Source organism: Schistocerca cancellata, chromosome 9 (assembly GCF_023864275.1).
Source record: "Schistocerca cancellata isolate TAMUIC-IGC-003103 chromosome 9, iqSchCanc2.1, whole genome shotgun sequence".
Taxonomy (NCBI): Eukaryota; Metazoa; Arthropoda; class Insecta; order Orthoptera; family Acrididae; genus Schistocerca; species Schistocerca cancellata.
The window spans coordinates 1,150,648-1,177,622 of record NC_064634.1 but is presented as its reverse complement, the minus strand read 5'-3'; the positions used below and the strand labels follow the sequence as shown (position 1 = coordinate 1,177,622).

Sequence of the window (26,975 nt, the reverse complement as noted above, 5' to 3'; positions counted from 1 at the left end):
ATGTGATCTACCCATCTAATCTTCAGCATTCTTCTGTAGCACCACATTTCGAAAGCTTCTTGTCCAAACTATTTACCATCCAGGTTTCACTTCCATACATGGCTACACTCCATACAAATACTTTCAGAAATGACTTCCTGACACTTAAATCTATACTCGATGTTAACAAATTTCTCTTCTTCAGAAACGCTTTCCTTGCCATTGCCAGTCTACATTTTATATCCTCTCTACTTCGACCATCATCAGTTATTTTGCTCCCCAAATAGCAAAACTCCTTTACTACTTTAAGTGTCTCATTTCCTAATCTAATACCCTCAACATCACCCGACTTAATTCAACTACATTCCATTATCCTCGTTTTGCTTTTGTTGACGTTCATCTTATATCCTCCCTTCAAGACACCATCCATTCCGTTCAACTGCTCTTCCAAGTCCTTTGCTGTCTCTGACAGAATTACAATGTCATCGGCGAACCTCAAAGTTTTTATTTCTTCTCCATGGATTTTAATACCTACTCCGAATTTTTCTTTTGTTTCCTTTACTGCTTGTTCAATATACAGATTGAATAACATCGGGGATAGGCTACAACCCTGTCTTACTCCCTTCCCAACCACTGCTTCCCTTTCATGTCCCTCGACTCTTATAACTGCCATCTGGTTTCTGTACAAATTGTAATTAGCCTTTCGCTCCCTGTATTTTACCCCTGCCAGCTTTAGAATTTGAAAGAGAGAATTCCAGTCAACATTGTCAAAAGCTTTCTCTAAGTCTACAAATGCTAGAAACGTAGGTTTGCCTTTCCTTAATCTTTCTTCTAAGATAAGTCGTAAGGTCAGTATTGCCTCACGTGTTCCAGTATTTCTACGGAATCCAAACTGATCTTCCCCGAGGTTGGCTTCTACTAGTTTTTCCATTCTTCTGCAAAGAATTCGTGTTGGTATTTTGCAGCTGTGGCTTATTAAACTGGAAATTGATAGCAGTGAAATTTTTGGGGAAAATAATTATAGGATCCTTCTACTGCCCACCAAACTTGTATCCTGATGCAACCAAACATTTTAGGGAGGACCTCAGTTCACTTGTCTGTAAGTTCCCCAGTCATACTGTAATCATCAGTGGAGACTTTATTCATCCAACAATTAATTAAGGAAATTGCAGCTTTGTTAGGGGTGGGCATGCTAAGACATCCTGTAAAACTTTACTAAATGCTTTCCCTGAAAACCATCTGGAACAGATAGTTAGAAACACCACTCATGGTGGAAGCATATTGTATCTAGTGGCAACTAATAAATCTGACCTCTTTGAGGATGTCCATATTGAAACTGGTATCAGTGACCATGACATGGTTGTGGCCATGATGATGACCAAAGTACAAAGAACTAATAAAACAAGCAGAAAATATATATATGTTCGGTAAACTAGATAAAAAAGCTGTAGTGTCTTGTTTCAATGAGGAACTTGATGCTTTCAGCAAAGGCAGGAGCATGTAGAGGAACTCTGGCTCAACTTATAAAAGAATAGATGACCATGCACTGGATAGATATGTACACAGTAGAACAGTTTGTAATGGAAGGCACCCTCCATGGTATACAGTCACTGTAAGGATACATCTAAAGAAGCAGAAATTACTGCATAATAGGTGTAAAGCAAAGTAGAGGGCCGTGGGTAGAGAGATTCTGAATGAAACGCATTTGGCTCTTAAGAGAGCAATGCATAATGCCTTCAATGACTACAATAGTAGAACATTTTCAAATGATCTTCCAAAGAAATTCTGGTCATATGTAAAGGCGTTAGTGGCACCAAAGTTAGTGTCCAGTCCATAGCGAATGAAACAGGAATTGAAATTGAGGCTAGCAAAACAAAAGCTGAAACGCTTAAATCTCTCTTCAAATGTTCCTTTACAAGGAAATACCCAGGAGAATTGCTCCAATGTAATCCTCGTAACACTAAAAAGATGAATTAAATAAGAATTAGTGTCAGTGGTGTTGAGAAACAGCTAAAATTGTTAAAATTGATGGAATCTGTGTTGAAATCTATACTGAATTTGCGACTGAGTTAGCCCCTCTTCTAACTATAATCTATCATAGAACCCTTGGACGAAAAACCATGCCCAGTTCTTGGAAAACGGCACAGGTCACACCAGTCAACAAGAAGGGTAGTAGAAGTTATCCACAAAACTGCCACCCAATATCCTCGACATAGGTTTGTTGTAGAGTCTTAGAAGTTATTCTGAGCCGAAACATAATGAGATATCTTGAGCAGAATGACCTTCTCAGTGCCAACCAGCATGGGATTCAATAACATCGATCATGTCAAACCCAAGTTGCAATTTTCTCACATGACATACTGAAAGCTTTGAATCAAGGCAACCAGGTAGATGCACTATTTCTTGATTTTCTAAAAAGCATAGTACAATCAAGTGAAATTTGTGACTGGATTGAGGACATTTTGGTAGGAATGACACAGCACATTAACTTCAGATGTACTGCAGGGAAGTGTGTTGGGACCTTCGCTGTTCCTGTTGTGTATTAATGACCTTGTACACAATATTAATAGTAAAATCAGGTTTTTTGCTGGTGATGTAGTTCCCTATACTGAAGTACTACCTGGAAGAAGTCGTATAAATATTCAGTCAGATCTTGAGAAGATTTCAAAGAGGTACAGAGATTGTCAACTTGCTCTAAATGTTGAGAAATGTAGAACTGTGCACTTCACAAAATGGGGGGTGGGGGAACACGTACTATCAATGAGTCACTGTTGTAATCAGCCAACTCGCACAAATACCTCAGTGTAACACTTTTTAGGGATGTGAAATGGAATGATCACATAGGTTCAGTTGTGGGTAAAGCACTTCAGTTTATTGGCAGAATATGGGGGGTGCATTCAGTCTACAAAAAAGATCACTTACAAATCGCCATACCAGATAGGATGAACAGGGGATTTTGAAGATATACAGAGGAGGGCAGCACAAAAGGTTTAAAAGGTTTGTTCAATCTATGGGAGAGTGTCACAGAGGTCCTGAAAGAGCTGAAATGGCAGACACTTGAAGACCGATGTAAACTATCTTGAGAAAGTCTACTAATAAAATTTCAGGAAATGGGTTCAAATGATGACACTAGGAATATACTACAACCCCTGTGTAACACTCAACATTCACATAGGAACCATGAGGACAAGATTATTCTAATTACTTCACTCCCAGAGGCATTCAAACAATCCTTCTTTCCGCGCTCCATACGTTAATGGAACAGGAAGAAACTTCCAACCATCCCACTTAGTCTGATATACACTATAACTGGTATTGATTATGTGTACCTAATTTATCAGAAAGGCATAGAATCCAAAGAAAATTGACCAAAATGATGTGAAAAAGTTTATCACCAGTAATATAACAAAATACATAATTCTTAATGACTCATTGCAAAGAACTGTAGTTATAAAGATCAATTTTGAATGGTTGCTCTTTCATTAATTAAAAATCTATATTTTTTATTTTAACAGACTCTTCTACATGATTACTCTCTGCAATTCACATTTAAGTGCTTGGCAGAGGGTTCATCGAACCACAATCATACTATCTCTCTACCATTCCACTCCCGAACAGTGCGCAGGAAAAACGAACACCTAAATCTTTCTGTTCGAGCTCTGATTTCTCTTATTTTATTTTGATGATCATTCCTACCTATGTAGGTTGGACTCAACAAAATATTTTCGCATTCTGAAGAGAAAGTTGGTGACTGAAATTTCGTAAATAGATCTCGCCGCGACGAAAAACGTCTTTGCTTTAATGACTTCCATCTCAACTCGCGTATCATATCTGCCACACTCTCTCCCCTATTACATGATAATACAAAATGAGCTGCCCTTTTTTTTTGCACCCTTTCGATGTCCTCCTTAAATCCCACCTGGTAAGGATCCCACACCGCGCAGCAGTATTCTAACAGAGGACAAACGAGTGTAGTGTAAGCTGTCTCTTTAGTGGACTTGTTGCATCTTATAAGTCTCCTGCCAATGAAACGCAACCTTTGGCTCACCTTTTCCACAATATTATCTATGTGGTCTTTCCAACTGAAGTTGTTCGTAATTTTTACACCCAGGTACTTAGTTGAATTGACAGCCTTGAGAATTGTAGTATTTATCGAGTAATTGAATTCCAACGGATTTCTTTTGGAACTCGTGTGGATCACCTCACACTTTCTGTTATTTAGCGTCAACTGCCACCTGCCACACCATACAGCAATCTTTTCTAAATCGCTTTGCAACTGATACTGGTCTTCAGATGACCTTACTACACAGTAAATTACAGCATCATTTGCGAACAACCTAAGAGAACTGCTCAGATTGTCACCCAAGTCATTTATATAGATCAGGAACAGCAGAGGTCCGAGGACGCTTCCCTGGGGAACACCTGATATCACTTCAGTTTTACTCGATGATTTGCCATCTATTACTATGAACTGCGACCTTCCTGACAGAAAATCACGAATCCAGTCGCACAACTGAGACGATACCACATAGGCCCGCAGCTTGATTAAAAGTAACTTGTGAGGAACGGTGTCAAAAGCTTTCCGGAAATCTAGAAATACGGAATCAACTTGAGATCCCATGTCAATAGTGGCCATTACTTCGTGCGAATAAAGAGCTAGCTGCGTTGCCCAAGAACGATGTTTTCTGAAACCATGCTGATTACATATCAATAGTGTGTTCCCTTCGAGGTGATTCATAATGTTTGAATACAGTATATGCTCTGAAACCCTACTGCAAACAGACATCAATGATATAGGTCTGTAGTTCGATGGATTACTCCTACTACCCTTCTTAAACACTGGTGCGACCCGCGCAATTTTCCAATCTGTAGGTACAGATCTATCGGTGAGCGAGCAGTTGTATATGAACGCTAAGTAGGGAGCTATTGTATCAGCGTAATCTGAAAGGAACCTAATCGGTATACAATATGGACCTGAAGACTTGCCCGTATCAAGCGATTTGAGTTGCTTCGCAACCCCTAAGGTATCTACTTCTAAGAAACTCATGCTAGCAGCTGTTCATGTTTCAAATTCTGGAATATTCCATTCGTCTTCCCTGGTGAAGGAATTTCAGAAAACTGCGTTCAACAACTCCGCTTTAGCGGCACAGTCATCGGTAACAGTACCATCGTCACTGCGCAGCGAAGGTATTGACTGCATCTTGCCGCTTGTGTACTTTACATATGACCAGAATTTCTTCATATTTTCTACCAGATTTTGAGACAATGTTTCGTTGTGGAACCTATTAAAGGCATCTCGTATTGAAGTCCGTGCCAAATTTCGCACGTCTGTAAATTTTAGCCAATCTTCGGGATCTCGCGTTCTTCTCAAATTCGCATGCTTTTTCCGTTGCCTCTGCAACAGTGTTCGGACCTGTTTTGTGTACCATGGGGGATCAGTTCCATCTCTTACCAATTTATGAAGTATGAATCTCTCAATTGCTGTTGCTACTATATCTTTGAATTTGAGCCACATCTTGTCTACATTTGCATAGTCAGTTCGGAAGGAATGGAGATTCTCTTTTAGGAAAACATCTAGTGACACTTTGTCCGCTTTTTGAAATAAAATTATTTTGCATTTGTTTCTGGTGGATTTGGAAGAAACGGTATTGAGCCTAGCTACAATGACCTTGTGATCACTAATCCCTGTATCAGTCATGATGCTCTCTATTAGCTCTGGATTGTTTGTGGCTAAGAGGTCAAGTGTGTTTTCGCAACCATTTAAAATTCGTGTGGGTTCATGGACTAACTGCTCGAAATAATTTTCGGAGAAAGCATTTAGGACAATCTCGGAAGATATTTTCTGCCTACCACCGGTTTTGAACAAGTATTTTTGCCAACATATCGAGGGAAGGTTGAAGTCCCCACCAACTATAACCATATGAGTGGGGTATTTATTTGTTACGAGACTCAAATTTTTTCTGAACTGTTCAGCAACTATATCATCCGAGTCTGGGGTTCGGTAGAAGGAGCCAATTATTAACTTAGTTCGGCTGTTAAGTATAACCACCACCCATACCAATTCGCACGGAGTATCTACTTCGACTTCACTACAAGATAAACCACTACTGACAGACATAAACACTCCACCAGCAATTCTGCCTAATCTATGTTTCCTAAACACTGTCTGAGACTTCATAAAAATTTCTGCAGAACTTATTTCAGGCTTTAGCCAGCTTTCTGTACCTATAATGATTTCTGCTTCTGTGCTTTCTATTAGCGCTTCAAGCTCAGGGACTTTCCCAGTACAACTATAACAATTTACAACTACAATTCAGACTGTTCTTTGATCCAAGCACATCCCGTATTTGCCATGCACCCTTTGAGATTGCAGCCCACCCCGTACTTTCCCGAGGCCTTCTAACCTAAAAAACCGCCCAGTCTATGCCACACAGCCTCCGCTACCCGTGTAGCTGCCAGCTGAGTGTAGTAAACTCCTGACCTATTCAGCAGAACCCGAAACCCCACCACCCTATGGCACAAGTCAAGGAATCTGCAGCCAACATGGTCGCAAAACCGTCTGAGCCTCTGATTCAGACCCTCCACCCAGCTCTGCACCAAAGGTCCGCAGTCGGTTCTGTCAATGCTGCTGCAGATGGTGAGCTCTGCCTTCATCTCATAAGCAAGACTGGCAGCCTTCACCAAATCAGATAGCTGCTGGAATCCAGAGAGAATTTCCTCAGATCCAAAGCAACACAAGTCATTAGTGCCGACATGTGCCACCACCTGCAGCTGGCTGCACCCTGTGCTCCTCATGGCATCCGGAAGGACCCTTTCCACATCAGGAATGACTCCACCTTGAGTGCACACTGGATTTCTTCCCCTCCTTAGCCGCCATATCCCTAAGGGGCCCCATTACGCAGCTAACATTGGAGCTCCCAACTATCAATAAGCCCACCCTCTGTGATTGCCCAAGGCTGACAATCATCCTCTGAAACAGGGCAGGCAGCTGCATCTGGCTCAGCCAGAGACAGTACCTGAAACCTGTTTGTCAGACGCACCGGGGAGGCTTTCTGATCAGCCTCGGGGGACATCTTCCGCTGCCTGCCATGCCTTGGAACGACCTCCCAATCAACCAAAGGCGAGGGCTCAGCCCCACTGCGGGCAGCAACCGGGGCAACCACAGCGATAGACCGATCTGGGGACAGACGGGACGAGGTTGACATCCCCGTGATACCCAAGTCTGGCTCCCCAAAGGGGGTGCCCATTGGCAACAGCCTCAAGCTGCGTGACCAAAGTCAGCACAGCCTGCAGCTGTGAGCAAAGGGATGCCAACTCAGCCCTCATCCGAACACAGCAATCACAGTCCCTGTCCATTCTAATCAATGTTTAACAACAGTTACTGAAACACGAGTCCGTGCCTAGATAACACAAGGGAAAGACGCAAAGAATGTATGAACTAACCTGTACAAATGCCTAATGACTGTGCTACAATCTGCCTGAATTTACGATTACAGTAACTAAAACTCGAAATTACACCTCCTATATGAATCTCAAATGCAATTTAAGTAAGAACCTACGAAGTAAACACAGAAAAGAAGCTACATATGTATATTTCTGAACTGTCGATGTGCACCAACTGGGAGCTCAGGCCACTCTCTTCCATCGGTTCTTGGTAGAACAACCAGTTTGCTAACGGGTGTTTTTCATTTACTATATTTTTTAGTGAAATTCGAATTGTGGAAACAAATAATTTAATCTCTAGTCCTAATGTGGAAAATTTATTTCTGGAACATACTGGATATAATCGGACTTAGAAATAGTAGTTCAAAAGACAATTAGATAAAAGTACTTTGAAGTCTGTACATACATCATAGTAATTTCTCCTATTCAGACAACCGAAAAGATAAATTATGCTTAAGTTAATTCTGAAAACCTAGGTTTTTTCAAAGTGATGATAAACAAAATAAAAAGAAGTGACATACACTTCCTGGCAGAAAAATTGAAGCACCCAGTGGGCATGGCCAAATGTCAATGTAACTACATACACATACACACCATCTGTGGGTATGTAATTTATTAGAGTAGCAACTCTCTGTGACAGAGTGACCACAAGAGCGCATTAATGGTGTTTGTGTTTAGGTTTGTTACCTAGCCAGGTAGGTTATGTAACAGGTGTAAAAAGTGTCAGGTTAGATGTACTGAACGTGAAGGACAAAGAGGTGCTGTGTACTCGGATGAGACAGCTTTATCAGCGCCCGATGGATCTCGGTAATGGCCTCATTGTGAACATCCATTTAAACGGCTAGTCAAAAACTTTGCCATGTAAAGATGTGTAGTGCATTCAGATGTGACAGTGGTCCCACAGTGGACTGCTTGGGAATGTGAGGGCAGTCATACTCATTGTCAAGGATCCAGTTGACAGAGTCTGACCGTAATAAGGAAGGAGTACTGTACTGTGTACAAAGCACATCGTAACCCTTTTACCTCTGCACCTGCCATCTTGAGAAAACGTTTTGGACTCCCTGCAACACTGTCATCTCTCACCATTGGTTGGAGACTAGCAGTGGTTGAACAAGGTAGTTATCCCGTGTGCAGGGCACTGTTGACACCACAACAGAAATGACAGCGTTTGTAGTGATGCCACGACTGGGAAGCATGAACTGCTGATGAATGGTGTCGCATTGTGTTCAGGAATGAATCTCAGTTCTGTGCTACCCCAGATGATGGCCATCAGTGAGGATGGTGGCAATCTTGGGAGAGGCCTCATTTTTCTGATGTTTTACAGAGGCACAATATTGTTACTCCTGGTGTCGAGGTTTGGGAAGCCATTGGGTATGATTATAGGTCTCGGCTGGTGATGATTGATGGAACTCTGGTGACACAATGGTATGTAACAAACTTCCTGTATCCTCATGTGTTACCTCCTGTGCAACAATATCATGGTGTCATTTCTCAACACGAGAATGTGTATCGACTGCAGCACATATGTATGCACTGTCTGTGTGGTGTTGAGGTACTGCTGTGGCCAGCAAGATCCCCAGATCTGTCTCGGATAGAACATGTGTGGAAACAGCCTCGATGTCAACTCAGTCCTACTACCAGTATCCAAGATATAAACATATAAAGGACCAGTTACAACAGGGCCTCCGCAAGAGAGGATACGACAGCACCAAGTCAAACCGTGAACTTTGTTTCCTCTTCCCCTCCTGGGTGCTTCACTTTTTGTCATGCAGTGTATACAGCAACCTAGTGGATAGTGTGGAATGCAGTGCATCATAAATGTAAAGTTCAACAAATATGATACTTACACCAAATGTCTTGCAATAGACGAAAGTAGACATCAGTTCACATACCAGCTCAAGTGAAAAACTGCTCCTTAGGTGAGAGTGTATACCAGGAAGTGGAAATGCAAGTTAAGTGGGACAACTAATACCTAAATGGCAATCTATTGTTGTGCATTGAGATTCACATGAAGAAAGTCCTTGAGAACTTCCAAATAGTGTGTAACACACACAACTGTAGCAAATAACTCTGCTGCGATGAATTGCACATATCAGACATGCCCATTCTTGACAATCAATACCTGCATACCCCATCATTCATTCGTGTCCATAAAGATAAATAAGAAGGGAAGCCTCAATGGATAGGGAACGAGTCATAGTACAATTATCATAAGAGAATTGACACTTAGAAGCACTACCTGTACACTACATTAACTATCCCTATGCTGTGTCTTACAACTACTGGTGCTGGACAGCTAAATGTACAGGTGTACAATGCATGCTGCTACTTGTAATGCAGCTAACTGAAGCCGTCAGTTTTTGAACTTACATAATCACACACTGTATAGAAGAGATAAACACTATTTCGTAAATTCTCATTTGAATTAGTAAAGATTCCTAGTTCCTTGCTCTATTTTAGACTAGTTGTACCTGATCACACTTTGCTGTAGCTCAGTCTGCTTAATATTGCAGATTCAGATTCTCTAGTAGTATTCTGATCATAAACCAGTTAGCCATAAATACAACTTCACTGTTTGCTAACATTATTTCACTACTATACATTTCACAAGTCTATTTATTTATTAAAAAGCACATAGTCCATGTGTGTCTAAACATATTATTATTATTATTATTATTATTATTATTATTATTATTACACCTTTTTGTCTCCAGGACAGTGGTAAACTTGAATGTTACATAATTATTCACTTTTCCCTTGTTTCCTCCTTCTTTTTCTCTCCCCAAAAACCTCTTCATTCTTTCACTGTGTTCCTGTTTCCTTTGTTCTGTTCATATTTTGCTATTCTTCTTCCTTTCTTTTACTTCAAATTTCGTCCGCAGCTTGTGGTCTTGCGGTAGCGTTCTCGCTTCCCGCGCACGGGGTCCCGGGTTCGATTCCCGGTGGGGTCAGGGATATTTTCTGCCTCGAGATGACTGGGTGTTGTGTGTGTTTCATAATCATTGACTCACAAGTCGCTGAAGTGGCGTCAGCTAAAAAGGACTTGCAATACAGCGGCCGAACAACCCTGCATGGGGTCTCCCGGCCAACAACCCCATACGATCATTTCATTTTTCACTTCAGATTTCGTCTTCATAATTTTGTTTCTAAATCTCTCTCTTTCATTTATCATTTTGGTACTGATCCCTGCTTGTATAAGGTCTTCTATTACTTCAAATCACTTGGTCTTTTTGACTGAATTGTTTACTGTGTCAGAAATCCTCTTTGTGAGTCTGTTGTTGTTCATTCTATGTCCGTGTCCATAGAATTTTAGTCAGCATTTTCTATTGATGTCTGCGAGTCATCTGTATACCATCCCTGTCTACATCTCCAAAAAATTTTCTAAGGATTTTAAATTCTATTTTTTCCATCTCTGTGCATACGCTTCTGTGTCTCATTGTGTGGGCATGGCTGAGGGCAAAGTAGCATTGACATCAACACTTTGGGACAGTGAGGCAGCTGGAGTATGTATACTGTCAGCAGCATAGTCAGGAGGGGTGCAAGTGAGCTTGTTCGAATGCAGTAATTATACAAGGTGAAATGCCTATAGGAAATCAGCACTCCGAATGCTCTGTAAAGTCAGTGATGACGAACAACTTGAAGGGTGTAGCAAAGCTGAGGTCTGGATTCCGTGTCTGGATACCCCTAACAGTGATAGGAGAGCTGTAAGCAGCTGTCAAGCAAATTAAATTTGTCATTTCAGGGCATTATAAGAGGCAGTCAAAACCTTGATGGGGAATGTAAATCAGTTTCTCCAGTCCTGGGTGGTACTGAGTTACAAGGGGAATGCTCCTCTATGGCTGGACAGTGAGATTTTGGGAGGTCATAGGAGACCTTAAAGATAAAGCACAGGACATTTGTTTTTGTTCAAGATTGGGAGGCCTCAGTGAGACCCTCATTATATTTCAAGAGGGATCGCTCTTCACTGCAGATGTGATGGCCATGGGTGGCTAGGCTGTATGGAAGGGACTTCTCGGTATGGAATGGGTGGCAGCTGCTGAAGTGGAGCTATTGCATGAGGTTAATACACTCCTGGAAATTGAAATAAGAACACCGTGAATTCATTATCCCAGGAAGGGGAAACTTTATTGACACATTCCTGGGGTCAGATACATCACATGATCACACTGACAGAACCACAGGCACATAGACACAGGCAACAGAGCATGCACAATGTCGGCACTAGTACAGTGTATATCCACCTTTCGCAGCAATGCAGGCTGCTATTCTCCCATGGAGACGATCGTAGAGATGCTGGATGTAGTCCTGTGGAACGGCTTGCCATGCCATTTCCACCTGGCGCCTCAGTTGGACCAGCGTTCGTGCTGGACGTGCAGACCGCGTGAGACGACGCTTCATCCAGTCCCAAACATGCTCAATGGGGCACAGATCCGGAGATCTTGTTGGCCAGGGTAGTTGACTTGCACCTTCTAGAGCACGTTGGGTGGCACGGGATACATGCGGACGTGCATTGTCCTGTTGGAACAGCAAGTTCCCTTGCCGGTCTAGGAATGGTAGAACGATGGGTTCGATGACGGTTTGGATGTACCGTGCACTATTCAGTGTCCCCTCGACGATCACCAGTGGTGTACGGCCAGTGTAGGAGATCGCTCCCCACACCATGATGCCGGGTGTTGGCCCTGTGTGCCTCGGTCGTATGCAGTCCTGATTGTGGCGCTCACCTGCACGGCGCCAAACACGCATACGACCATCATTGGCACCAAGGCAGAAGCGACTCTCATCGCTGAAGACGACACGTCTCCATTCGTCCCTCCATTCACGCCTGTCGCGACACCACTGGAGGCGGGCTGCACGATGTTGGGGCGTGAGCGGAAGACGGCCTAACGGTGTGCGGGACCGTAGCCCAGCTTCATGGAGACGGTTGCGAATGGTCCTCGCCGATACCCCAGGAGCAACAGTGTCCCTAATTTGCTGGGAAGTGGCGGTGCGGTCCCCTACGGCACTGCGTAGGATCCTACGGTCTTGGCGTGCATCCGTGCGTCGCTGCGGTCCGGTCCCAGGTCGACGGGCACGTGCACCTTCCGCCGACCACTGGCGACAACATCGATGTACTGTGGAGACCTCACGCCCCACGTGTTGAGCAATTCGGCGGTACGTCCACCCGGCCTCCCGCATGCCCACTATACGCCCTCGCTCAAAGTCCGTCAACTGCACATACGGTTCACGTCCACGCTGTCGCGGCATGCTACCAGTGTTAAAGACTGCGATGGAGCTCCGTATGCCACGGCAAACTGGCTGACACTGACGGCGGCGGTGCACAAATGCTGCGCAGCTAGCGCCATTCGACGGCCAACACCGCGGTTCCTGGTGTGTCCGCTGTGCCGTGCGTGTGATCATTGCTTGTACAGCCCTCTCGCAGTGTCCGGAGCAAGTATGGTGGGTCTGACACACCGGTGTCAATGTGTTCTTTTTTCCATTTCCAGGAGTGTAGGTTTGTTATGGACAGAGGTACCAATGTAGCCATCTTTGAGGTTGAGGTCAACATCTAGGAAGGTGATCTGTTGGGCTGAGTAGGAGCAGGTGAAGAAAATGGAGAAGGTTCTGGAGGAATGTGGATGGCGTGTCCTCATCCTCGATCCAAATCACAAAGATGTCATCAATGAATCTGAATCAGGTGAGAGGTTTAGAATCCTGCGTGTTTATGAAGGATTCCTCTAGATGGCCCCTGAATAGGTTGGCATAGGATGGTGCCATTTGGGTGCCCATAGTTGTGTACTCTGTGCCACTGTGTTGTCTGTCGTTTGCTATCACTATTGTGAGCGTACAAGCCATGGGGGAAGATTAGAGCAGCAGTTTCCTGCTGCAGAGCACGTGGCTGGCAGTTGCTATGCGGCCATGGCAAGTGGCTAGCATTTATGTGGCCTCGGAAAAACCTGAGTGGACGTTTGGCAGGGGCTCGTATGGCCATGTTTGTGCACTTGGAGAAATTTCTCTGCCACAGAATAATTGATAAAAACAAAACTAAGAGTGATACGGAGGTATGAGTTGGCACTCATGAACAGAAAAATATGTAAAACTAAATTATCTAGACACACCACAAAAATATATAATAGTTTAAAACCTATTGTTGTCTTAAAAATGGTAAATTCGTGAAAGTTCAAAAGCTAATATCTTGGCAATGCTTTGGCCGATTAATATAAACAAAGTGTGTACGGATGCGGCTAGTAGAGCTGCATCGAGCAATCGTAGCCAGTTTAGCAGAATCTGTAACATTTTTAAATGACATGTCGGAATATGGGATTCGACTGAGAGAAACTGTGTTTCTGGTAATAAATAAATTTAAAGAGACAAAACTAGCAGCAGCATTCTAAAGTTTAAAGAGGTAAATGAGCAATTATGTGTTTTTATTTGTTTATTTATGTTTAGTATCAAAAATCCTGGAAAAGCAATGGCACGCCTCAAGACAATTATCATCATTTTTTATTTTATTTACATTTTCTTTGCGTGGAGCCATCGTAATGATGGCTTTTGCAAACACCAGACTTAATACTATGGTTATATTTACACTTATAAAATCCACTATATTCTGTAGCTGTTGCTTCTTATGTCTATTTTTTACATTTATCACATTACAACTGATTTCCCAATGCCTCATGTTACAATCACTATCTTTAAAATTCGTTGAAAGAATATAAACATTTTTCTGTTAGAAAATATTTTAATTTTGTTTTAAAAACATTTCCCATGCATGTTCTTAGATCGTTTGGAAGCTTTTTATACCAAATCAAACCACTGATATATGGACTTCTATCAGTCATTTTTCTTATTGTTCTGTTACGGAAATAGTTACACTTTGTTCTAGTGTTATGATCATGTACATCACTGCCCTCGATATCTTCCGTTGGTTGATTTTTAAAAAATACAACTATTTTGAAGACGTACAGAGAATATATTGTCAGATATTTGTGCCGCACAAACACTTCACGACGTGAATCTCTATGTCCCATCCCATGTATATGTCTTACTGCTCTTTTCTGTAGTAGTAGTAGTAGTAGTAGTAGTAGTAGAAGAAGTACTATTCTGAAATGTACATCAGCTGCACAGCCCCATAGTTCAATTCTGTAATTGAGAAATGGGTAAAGCATTCCATAATATACTAATTTAAGTGCTTGGGTGCTTGGTTGGGAATTATCTTTGCGAACTGGCTGAGGAGATACATGGCAATACTGACTTTTCTGCATATGAAATTAATGTGGAATGTCCATAGCAAATTTTCATCAACTCACACCCAGGAATTTACAGTTACCATTTCCTGTTGCAGAGATATTACACACACTATTCATATTGCTGTAGTGAGAACTGCCTGTTTTAAATGCCAGTAGTTGAGATTTGGTGACATTCACCTTGAGTCCCTGATCATTGAAGTATTTTGTTACACCACTGGTAGCAAGAGATTCTAGCTCATTAGATTCTCTCCCACAGAATAAGATTGATATGTCATCTGCATAGCTTACAATATGGGAGTTAATAGGTTGTGCAATGTCGTTAATATACACTCCTGGAAATGGAAAAAAGAACACATTGACACCGGTGTGTCAGACCCACCATACTTGCTCCGGACACTGCGAGAGGGCTGTACAAGCAATGATCACACGCACGGCACAGCGGACACACCAGGAACCGCGGTGTTGGCCGTCGAATGGCGCTAGCTGCGCAGCATTTGTGCACCGCCGCCGTCAGTGTCAGCCAGTTTGCCGTGGCATACGGAGCTCCATCGCAGTCTTTAACACTGGTAGCATGCCGCGACAGCGTGGACGTGAACCGTATGTGCAGTTGACGGACTTTGAGCGAGGGCGTATAGTGGGCATGCGGGAGGCCGGGTGGACGTACCGCCGAATTGCTCAACACGTGGGGCGTCAGGTCTCCACAGTAGATCGATGTTGTCGCCAGTGGTCGGCGGAAGGTGCACGTGCCCGTCGACCTGGGACCGGACCGCAGCGACGCACGGATGCACGCCAAGACCGTAGGATCCTACGCAGTGCCGTAGGGGACCGCACCGCCACTTCCCAGCAAATTAGGGACACTGTTGCTCCTGGGGTATCGGCGAGGACCATTCGCAACCGTCTCCATGAAGCTGGGCTACGGTCCCGCACACCGTTAGGCCGTCTTCCGCTCACGCCCCAACATCGTGCAGCCCGCCTCCAGTGGTGTCGCGACAGGCGTGAATGGAGGGACGAATGGAGACGTGTCGTCTTCAGCGATGAGAGTCGCTTCTGCCTTGGTGCCAATGGTGGTCGTATGCGTGTTTGGCGCCGTGCAGGTGAGCGCCACAATCGGGACTGCATACGACCGAGGCACACAGGGCCAACACCCGGCATCATGGTGTGGGGAGCGATCTCCTACACTGGCCGTACACCACTGGTGATCGTCGAGGGGACACTGAATAGTGCACGGTTCATCCAAACCGTCATCGAACCCATCGTTCTACCATTCCTAGACCGGCAAGGGAACTTGCTGTTCCAACAGGACAATGCACGTCCGCATGTATCCCGTGCCACCCAACTTGCTCTAGAAGGTGTAAGTCAACTAGCCTGGCCAGCAAGATCTCCGGATCTGTCCCCCATTGAGCATGTTTGGGACTGGATGAAGCGTCGTCTCACGCGGTCTGTACGTCCAGCACGAACGCTGGTCCAACTGAGGCGCCAGGTGGAAATGGCATGGCAAGCCGTTCCACAGGACTACATCCAGCATCTCTACGATCGTCTCCATGGGAGAATAGCAGCCTGCATTGCTGCGAAGGGTGGATATACACTGTACTAGTGCCGACATTGTGCATGTTCTGTTGCCTGTGTCTATGTGCCTGTGGTTCTGTCAGTGTGATCATGTGATGTATCTGACCCCAGGAATGTGTCAATAAAGTTTCCCCTTCCTGGGACAATGAATTCACGGTGTTCGTATTTCAATTTCCAGGAGTGTATATAAGGAAGAAGGGTCGAAGGATTTGCCCTGTGGTACACCTTGTAACACAGGTTCACTTGTGGACTTGGAGTTCATGATTTTATTATCTAGTTTGTATGACAATTTAGTGCTTTGCTTAAGATTCAGCAGGTATGTGGTTAGAAGATTCGTAGCTTGATCCCCAATACTATAAGATTTTAGCTTTTTAAGAAGTACCAAATGGCTCTTGTCAGATTCAAAAATATACCTGCAGTCTGCATCTTCTGCTCCAACAGACAGTAAACTTCATGGATGAACTGTGTAACTGCTGTGGTTGTACTTAGTTCTTTTCTGAAGCCATGCTGCGAATCTACAAGCAGTTTGTTTTGTGAAAAAGGCACTTAGCTGAGAAAGGATAATGATTTTGAATATATTACTAAATGTGGGAATTAATGATATTGGTCTATAGTTGGAGACGTCTTCCTTACTTCCCTTTTTATACACTGGTTTCACTACACTCATTCTTAGAACCATTTGATACATGTTTTCTCTAATGCTGCAGTTAATCAGGTGAGTAAGAGGTTTAGAAATTTCTTTAAAGCACACATTAGTAATAGCACTGGATATGCCATCCCATCCAGATGAAAATATTTTCTTTAGCATTTATATTGCCCTGCGAACCTCCTGCTCATTCACTTCCATAAATTCAAATTCGGTACACTGGGTGAGATGGCATTGGGTCTCTACATGTGAATCTATAATATGGGTTGATTGTTCGCGAGAAATGTAGTAGTTATTAAAAATATTACATATAGTATTTGGGTTTTTTATAATGTAACCATCATATCTTGTGCTGAGTGGTTCCATGTTCATCTTGTTGGGACCTTTTCAGTATTTGTCAATCAGCTTCCAAGATGCTTTGCATATGTTGTCAGACTATTCTATGGTTTTGCTGTTAATGTGCTTCCTTAGGTCAACAATTTCAGTTTTAAAAGTTTGCTTGGCCCTATTGTATTTTTCCTTGAAAACCTGCATATAGTAGTAGCTTTATAAAGCTGATTTAGATAATGTACTTGCTGCCTGAGCCTAATCAGATTTGGTGGGAGTTTTAGTCTAGGATTACTTCCATTTTGACAGTCTTTAACTACCTTCCAGATTTCTCTGACTGGACAACTATATTCATAATGATGCAGTAGGGTAGAGTAGAATTCATTCCATTTCTCATCCAAATGGTGCACAGAATCCTTTATTATTACCTTTATTACCAATTCTAAGTCATTCACCAGCCACATGTGGACAGACGGCATCAAGATACAACACTATCAAAATACATGAATATTCAGTATTGCTGAGGTTGCATATCTTCCTCTGAGTTTTTCCTTCATTAATTTTCATTTTGTTCATGATAAACCAGGCCTTAGCTTCATTGAACAAGACGTCTGCTTGTTGGACTGCCTCTTCAACATTGTCTCCTTTTGAGAACAAGGTTGTATCATCTGCAAACTGCAAGGTGTGCCCATTGGAGCCTATGTCATTTACGAAGATAAAAAACAGCAGGGGGCCCTATTACCGATCCCTGTGGCACACCATGCTGTAGCTTCTTCTCACCTGAATCAGTTATTTGCACGGAGACAATCTGTCATCTGTTTCTCGGGTGGGATTCAAGAGTCTGCAGTACAGATCCACCTGTACCATATTTTTTTTTAGCTTTCTGAGCAGGGCCTTAAGTGCAATGCAGTCAAATGCCTTACTAAGGTCACAGAGTACTAGTGCTATAGACCTTTGTCTTCAAAACCTTGACTTATGTTTGTAACTAAGTCAAGTACAGCTGTTGTTATTGACCTGCCCTTCCAAAATCAATGTTGTGCATCATAAAAGAGACTATTTCCTTCAAAGTAACTTAATAGTTGTTCTTTCACTATAGATTCCATTACCTTCGATAGTACTGGTATTATAGATATGGGCCTGTAGCTTGACACTTCATGTGGGCTGCCTTTTTTGTAAACAGGCACTGTGCGTGCTACTTTCAGGAGGTCTGGAAGTTCCCCTGCACGGAGGCTTTTATTTATTACTACTGCTAATGGCTGTGCAATTTCACTGATTATAGTTTTTAACATAGTACAGGACATGCCATAAATATCAGGGCTCCCTGAAGATTTGTAGCTTTTTACAACTTTTATTATTTCTTTTGGATACACTCTCTTCCACATTACCATGCTGGATTTATTCTCAAATTTCACAGCAGCTGCAGGATCTATTCCAAAGTCAGGAATTTCATCCACTGTGTTTTCCACTATTTTTATAAAATAGTCGTTAAACTCATCTGGACTGCAAGAATTAGAGCAAGAGGTGGGCTTTTTCCTGTGCTCATTAACCAGGTCCAATGCTGCTTTACAAGGATTGTGAGCTTCTTCAATAAATGTGGCATTGCTTTCCTTCTTTGCTTTTTCTACTTCCTTTCTGTAGATCCTTTTGGTCTGTAAATAACTAGAGTACAGTCTATCCTTAATATCTATATCTTTAGAAGCTTTGACCTTGTCATTTAGTATTTGGACAATACATTTTATTTTGGCTAGTCTAGTAGTATACCACATCTTTACTTTGTTAGTTTTTTGTCTACATTTTGATTTAGCATTTGAATATCTCTTGGGTTTTACTAGGAAATGTTCATCAAATTTCACTTTAAGGGTCTGGAACATGTGACTGAATGCATAATTTGGTGGCAATTCATAAATTATTTGGTGCCAATCTATAGAAGACACTGTAGTTTTGAAATCATCTAAGCTTTTCTTTGTAATAACTCTATTTCTGAATACATAATTTGAATGCCAGCTGGGAATTTGTTGTGTACTTAATGATTTGTCCATAATTTCATGATTACTGCATGGTGATCTGCTAGTATAGGGTCCACCACACTTACTTTGTAGTGCCAACTATTTAGGTTTGTCACAATTGTGTCAAGACAAATAGCTCCTCCTGTTGGTAGAGTGTTTCCTACAACTAGCCCACAGTTGCTTACTAAGTTCATGAAAGCTCTTTCTTTATCATTACTTTCTCCAATATGAATGTTGAAGTCTCCACATAAATCCCATTTCTCATTCGCTAGTTTGTCTTTAAGAGCATTAATATTTGAGGTATTCAGCATTTGTTTCTGTAGCACAATTTTTGTTATTTTAGGCACAACTGAATTTTTGTATTCTATCACCTGACAGAAGTGGTCAGAATAAAGAAAATCTAAGTTACTGTAATTTACCTTATCTATAACATTTGTTGATTATAGCATAATCTATTGTAGTGGAACATGTGTCTGTCATCCTGGTGTCAGAGTTTACTATATTTACAAGATTGTATGAGATCAGTACAGTTTCAAGTTTACTATACTATTTGAGTTTGCATCTATATTAAAGTCACCTAATATAGTAAGGTCATTAGAACTGGCCTGACCAACAACACTACTAAGTTTATCCATAAACGACATTACATCAGCATTTGGTGGCCTATATACTCCAATCACTTTATGCTTTGGTAACTTAAGATCTTTACTGTGGAGTACAATACACGTAATTTCAATTGATCCTTCTTTGGTGTGGTGTTCACGAAAGGAAATTTTTTTAGCTTCTATATCCTTATTACCATTAACATTTTGGCTATACCGACAGAACATGCACAGAAAACTTCAACTTATTATATTAAGACACTTTTATTAAGGTTCGTATAATTACATAAAACACAAGAAAAACAATGCAGAAATTCACAACATGCATATCACTCAGTCAAGTAGTAAACAGGACGCCCAAAGAATTTTGACTCTCCAAAGACCATTTACTCTTTACTCTGCACTTCACCAGTGAAGTTACTGGCGGTCGACTGTCACTACAGCCGCCCCCCCCCCCCCCACCCCTGGGAGTATGGAGCACTGGGGGAAGGACGTGGGTGTCTTCCTGTGTAGTGGCGTTGTGGAATGCTCACTCACTGGTTGATATCAGCATATGCTAAGAGTCCATACTGTCTGTGCAGAGTGGACTAGCGCTCGTATAGTCCACCATCCAGTTGGGGAGGGGGGGGGGGGGGCAGACTGGAGACTGGGAGACTGGGAGACTGGGAGACTGGTCAACATGTGAACTGGACTGGCACAGATGATGTCGTCGTTGCAGTACAGGTGGTGAGGGGGATGCGAATCTTGAGCATCCCATCGGTGCTGAACGTTGCAGCTATGGCAGCTGTATCCACCCCATTTGGGATAGGGACTGTGTGCAGGATGGTGATATGTGACGTGGGTGTGGACCCACGTGAAGTTTCCCCCCTATGCGGAGGATGAAGATGGATCCCTTGTGGAGCTGCAAGGAAAGCTCGTCACTTCGGCACTCACAGGCGTTTATTGAGATGAAAATTTCATTGACAGTGGGTGTAGAGGGCACTAGGTGGGGGGGGGGGGAGGGGGAGGGAAAGTAACGTAGTTCAGGAGAAACACTGGAACACTCTGTGGGGGATTGGGTGCCGACACTTGGGATGGGGTAATGTCCCACACAACATGTGGTTGAGCCTGAGGTTGTGGATTGTCACACGCAGTGCCTGTGTGAAACAAGGGCAGAGTATCATCATACGTAACCACTGAGTTGCCCACAGGTGTAGGCTCGGTGCACATATGATAGTGGTGGGGCGCAGGGGAGTGGGCAGTCTGTGTGGGATCGGGGTCATTACCTCGGCTCGAGGGGGTGTGGTACAGGTTCCTCGATCGTCCAGGCTGGTTTCATGCGTTGGAGGGAAACTGTCTGCTGGCAAGCACTGACAAGGATGTCCATAGTATTGTCCATGCGAGAGACTACTTGATGCAGGCCAGAGTAAGGTGGCTGTAATGCCGGTTTGACTGTGTCACCCTGTAACATAACGAACTTGCAAGAGTCCAGTTCTGCATGCAGGAATACCCATGGACGGGTATGTGGTCATGGAGGAGATGTGCAGATCGCGGCTAAGTGTGTCCGGACACGCTAAACTAGCGTGGGGAGGTCGGATAGATTGGCAATTGCTTTGTCATTGACGAACTCTGCGGGGAGAACTAGGGTCTCGCCATACAGGAGCTCTGCGAGTAAAGCCTGGAGGTCTGTCTTGTGAGCTGTGCGTATTCCTAGCATAACCCAGGAAAGGGCGTCGCACCACTCACCACCGTGGCACACGAGTGCCGCTTTCAGAGTCCTGTGGCACCACCCGACCAGTCCACCGCTCTGAGGGTGGTAAGCCGTAGTGCAGAATCTATCAGCCCCACAGAGGATGAAGAGTTTGTCAAACAGGGATTCAAACTGTCTTCCCTGGTCGGTGGTGATGGATGTAGGGCAGCCAAATCGAGCTATCCAGGATGGTACGAATGCGTGTGCTACGGAATCTACTGTGATGTCCTGCAGGGGTATTGCCTCCACCCAATGTGTAATGCAGTCAATGATGGACAGGATATACCTGAAACCATCAGACACAGGTAACGGTCCTGCGAGGTCCACATGTACATGTTGGAAGAGGCCTTTCGGGATGTCAAATTTACCCAGACTGGGTTGTGTGTGCCTGCCGACTTTGCTGCGCTGGCACTGTAAACAAGCACGAGCCCAAGTACGACAATCCCTCTTCACATCTGGCCACACAAAGCGTTCTGTAACCAGGCGTGTAGTAGCCTTAGCACCAGGATGTGCCGCGTTATGTAACGTAGGGAACACTTGGCGACGCAGCACAGGGGGAACAATAGGCCGGGCGGTGCCCACGGATGTATCACAACACAGTTGCCTGGCCGAGCCAAGTAGGTTACACGAAACGATTTGAAGGGAGGTATCTGGGTCCTGTCAGAGGTTGTGCAATTTGGTGTCACTGTCCTGTAAGTGGGCCAATTCATTGAAATTAATGGCGGACGAAATTGCAGTGATAAGTGATAGGTAGTCAGCCACCACATTTTCTGAACCTCAAATGTAACGGATGTCTGTTGTGTATTGGCAAATTGAGTCCAATTGCGAAACCTATGTGGGGGAAGGTCATCAGCAGGCCTATGGATAGCCTCCGCAAGGGGGCAATGGTATGTGAAAATTGTTATATACCTTCCTTCGATGTCTGTGCAGAAATATTTTACAGCTTCATAAACAGCAAGCAATTCTCTGTCAAATGCTGACCATTTACGTTGAGCTGTAGATAGTTTTTATGGAAAAAATCCGGAGTGGTTGTGTCATGTCATTGACATGCTGTTGGAGGACTGCACCGATTGCAAAATCACTTGCACCCGCTGTAATAGAGGTGCAGGCATCTGGCAAAGGGTGGGCGAGAGTGACACCACGTGATAATGCTGATTTAAGGTCTTCAAAAGCTCTCACCACGTTGTCAGACCACTGTACTCGGCGACTGCCCGAGATTTGTTTCCCGGCCAATGCATCAGTCAAAGGGGCTCGAATTGCTGCCGCCATCGGCAGGTTACGACGGTAGAAATTGACAGTTCCTTAAAACCGGCGTAATTCACAAAACGACACTGGGAGGGGTAGATCACGAATGCAGTCAAACCGCTCCTGCGGGGGGCCTATACCATCCCAAGAGACGGTATGCCCCAGAAAAGTGACAGTGTTGCAGCGGAGTTGTGACTTGTCATTATTGATCTTGACTCCGTTACGTGTCAATAAGTCCTGTATCGTGGCCAGGTGGAGTTCACGTTCCCTGTCGGAGAGGGAAAAAATTAGTGTGTCTTTGAGGTATGCGTAGCAATATGTGCAGTTAAACAGGAGTGAGTCTATAAACCGCTGCCAAGTCTGGGCCACATTTATGAGACCATAAGGCATGTAACAGAATTCGTACAGGCCAAAAGGTGTTATCACTACTGTCTTTGGTATGTCACTCTGTTCCATTGGTATCTGTAAATATGCCTTGCGGCAGTCCAAGACACTGAAGATGCGTGCTCCGCTAAGTACTTGCGCAGAGTCTTGTATGTGTGGTATTGGGTAATTGTCTAATACCGTCCGCGCGTCGAGGCGACGATAGTCGCCGCAGAGGCGCACTGTGCCGTCCTTTTTGGGGACTAAATGTATGGGCGAGGACCAGTTACTGTCCGATGGGCGACATGTAAAACTGCACTCTTTTTCCTAATTGTCTCCAGTGTATTGTGCCATCTACACACTGGTCATACCAGGCTCACTCATTGTTTCCTCTTGCATAGCGAACTGCCCACGCAGTATGGTTGTGGAGCCAGACTGACAGTATCCCATACATTGGTGTAATGTTCCCTTCTTTTTGCACTCCCTACTAAGTATACTCTTTCAGAATCCCTAAATTTAATATTAGCAGAAGATTAATGGATGGCTGAACTGGTCCAGAAAGTGGTTTATATTTTCAGATATAAGGTTTTGCTTCTCTCCTGGAGCAGGGACACGGTGGTTGTGGCCCCTCTTCATGTTTTCTCAGTCTGGGATCAATGACCACTCCCCCTTGCAAAGACCAGTCTTTTACCACTCTGTTTTCCCAGTTTTTATATTTTGGCTACCGTTTTTTTACCTTCTCCTGCGTGTGTCTTAACTTCCTCAATTTTATAGTTTGACTCCTCTGACTGAATCCGTCCACTTATAGCACACCCTCTCTCTTCTGTGTGTAGCTTCGGATTTGCAGGACTAATGCCCTCACCGTTTAGTACTGTAACCTTCCTCTCAATTAATCGATCCTAATCCTCTCCAGTCCTTTTCGTTCCTCTTCAGTTCTTCTGCCAGAAGAAAACATGGAGGAGAGGCGCTGTGTGGACCTCACCAGCAGTTGAGCTCCTGTGAGGAGATTGTATTTGGTATTTGGAGCTTGCTGTGAACAGTTATCTGTGCACACATGTTCATGTTGTATCTTCATTTTGTAATACAGTGTTTTATAGCAACATTATTCCGCTTTCTGTGATTCATTGCAGCAAGCAATCCGGAAACTCCACACCATTTTAAGAACCAAGAGTCTCTAAAATATTTGTAATCGATCGTTACATATAAATTTGGGAGTGGCAGAGTCAGAGTCAGACCCAACGTCGGCACATAGTATACTCTTCTCCAGAAGCCCCAAAGGAGCCACGAACTTTAGCTTCCCCTTCCTTTTGGCGATCATCATCTGTTGTCACATGCATTCTCTCCGTTAGACACTGTGACAAGTTTTGGATTTTACCCGGGTTACTAGTGTGTAGTTAGACATCAAGAATTGCACACCACCACCTAGAGTTGTGTACTACTACCTTTCTTCCTAGAGCCTAAGTAGTTTTCACCCACTACCAAGACTTGAATCACCACTTCTACTCTGAGAACCAGCCCTCTAGCTTCATCTCAGCTGTAGAGATAAGTTTATTATAAGAGTTTTTGACAGATAAAAAAATGTACGGATAGTTGCATAAAGACATTGTGATTTATGGAACATTTGAGAAAAGAAAATAACGGATTATTTTAAAATGTTGGTTTATATTTTTATTGTAATATTCTAGTGTTTTTACTTTTTGAATATTGTACATAGCACCTAAAGCAATCTGAGTTATGTAGTACAAAAACGTAATTACATACAAAACTTCTGTAAGTAGAAAATACGAAAAGTATTTGTTTTGAACAATTATTAATTAGTGAACAGTCTGTATTAGGTCACTCCATGGTTTTCTCTGATATTTGAGACGAACATAAAGTATTCTTGTACCACTTTATTTTGTGTCCGTTTTTATATCAAGAGGTAGTTTCTGCTCCAAGAAAAATAAATAAATATAGAACATTGGTGTCTCATTTCCTCTCTAATCACTCTGCCCGCAGCTGGCAGACTTCACTTCGATCCATCCTACAGCTTGTTACAGTCTGCAGGTCCCTGGGGCCTCATCTTGACAGCTTCTAATCCTTCTTAGCTCTTTTCCCCTTCTTTGAGGCTGAGCCACTCTTGCTGGAAATAAGCCTCACAATGACCCTCACTGCCACGACTGCTGCCGCTACAGCTGCTGCTGCGCACGCCAGCAGGAAGAGGACGACATCTAGCAGCAGGTACTGGTACCACGTCAGGTCCAGAGCCGCAGACCGCATGTGGCGGGCCCCTCCGTGGCGCAGTACGTACTCTATGGAGTTGATGGCCGTATCCAGAGGCTTCTCTGGTCGGTCGTGGAACAGCCTAGAGTACTTTTTTGCGTTCTCCATATAGCTGAAATAATAATTTTATACATGTACCCAGTACAATTAGTGTGCAAGGAGAGAAAGGAAAGGAAAAAAAATAATAATATAAAATTGGTTTAGGGAGTGTGTCAACAATAAACTGACTGAAATAAATTCTCTGACCACAAATATCTTAGCATCAGCTGTACTAGATGTACTACCTACTGGTGACACACAAACATTTGTGCCGGACCGGGACTCGATCCTGGATTTCCTGCTTATCGCGGGCAGTCACCTTAGCCACTTCGACTATCCGTGCATGCCTCGCAGACTGACCTAAACTTCCATGTGCCACACTGCCCACATTCCTATACAGTAATCCCCTAAATTCATCACTTAATGCTCACAGCTTTACCCCGTATTCATGTGCCAGTGAGAACGAGACTATGAGCATTAAGTAATGAGTGCAAGGGACTACGGTCAGGGTATGTTGACAGTGTGACATGTAGAAGTTTGGGTCGGTCTGGAAGGCATGCAGGGATAGACGAAGAGGTTAATGCAACCACTTGCGGTTATCAGGAAATTTGGGTTCGGGTCCTGGTCGAGCACAAATTTTCATGTCACTAGTAGGTAGTACATCTGTACTCAATACAGCTGATGCTAAGGTATTTACAGTCAGCGAATTTATTTCAGACAACTGTCAATCGTCGTTAATCCTAGCAGTACCAAGGCATTTTCCACAAAGCACATTACCAAAGGGATGTGGGAGGGAGGGAGGGGGGGGGGGGGAGTTGGTGTACTTTATGCCTACTGTAAAATGTTGAAAGAAGCAAAATTCGTTAACTGTTGTTGAATTACATGAACAACATACTTTTCAGACAGGTACTGATGTATAAGTAGGGTCCTGAATTTGAAAACAGCTTTTAGCACACTCTTAGCAACATCAATAATGTGTACTTCTGTCTTAACGACCACTACGAAAAAAATTTTAAAAATGCAAATTTTGTTAATTGTTGGCTGCCTTTTACTCTCAACTGACGAGTAAGTAGGGCCCTGAACCTCAAAATACTGAATACAGCTTTCATTGGGGAAAGTAACATCTGTTACTGAGGTTTAAAATTTTGGTTAAGTTTAACTGAAAAATTTAAAACCTCATACAGAATCAGGTAGAAGAATTAACTAAAAACAATAATATTAGAAAACCGACTCTGCTCTATTTTGCTGTACGATCCCTGTAAGTTATAAAACAAATGACGACACCAATTACATGTAAATATGTTCAAAGGTTAAATATTCTATTCAGAATGGGAGAAGCCTGTACCACTCAAATGTTAATGGAAAGTGACGTCACAATGAAGTTTCGTGGTGGCATCGACTTTTACGGAAGTAAAGTGTGTGAATGGGGATGAGCGTGTTGCATGGGGGTGTCGGGGGCATTCGTAGCTTATTCTGTGCTCAGTAGTGAAGCGGTGAGGCATCCCCTTTAACAATACAGCACCATGATCGTGTTGATACGAT

General features: G+C 43.3%; 1 protein-coding gene across 4 annotated transcripts in view; it reads right to left on the bottom strand.

The window, feature by feature from the left end:
* Positions 1 to 24,819: 24,819 nt before the first annotated feature.
* LOC126100421 (UDP-glucosyltransferase 2-like) overlaps positions 24,820 to 26,975 on the bottom strand; it is a 206,339-nt gene continuing 204,183 nt past the window's right edge. The window contains exon 7 of one of the 4 annotated variants that reach the window (XM_049911027.1): positions 24,820 to 25,506. In XM_049911027.1, coding sequence (XP_049766984.1) covers positions 25,206 to 25,506 — 301 coding nt within the window. In that variant the 3' untranslated portion in view covers positions 24,820 to 25,205. The remainder of the gene's footprint in view (positions 25,507 to 26,975) is intronic. The other 3 variants (XM_049911026.1, XM_049911025.1, XM_049911024.1) reach the window with 3 other exon arrangements.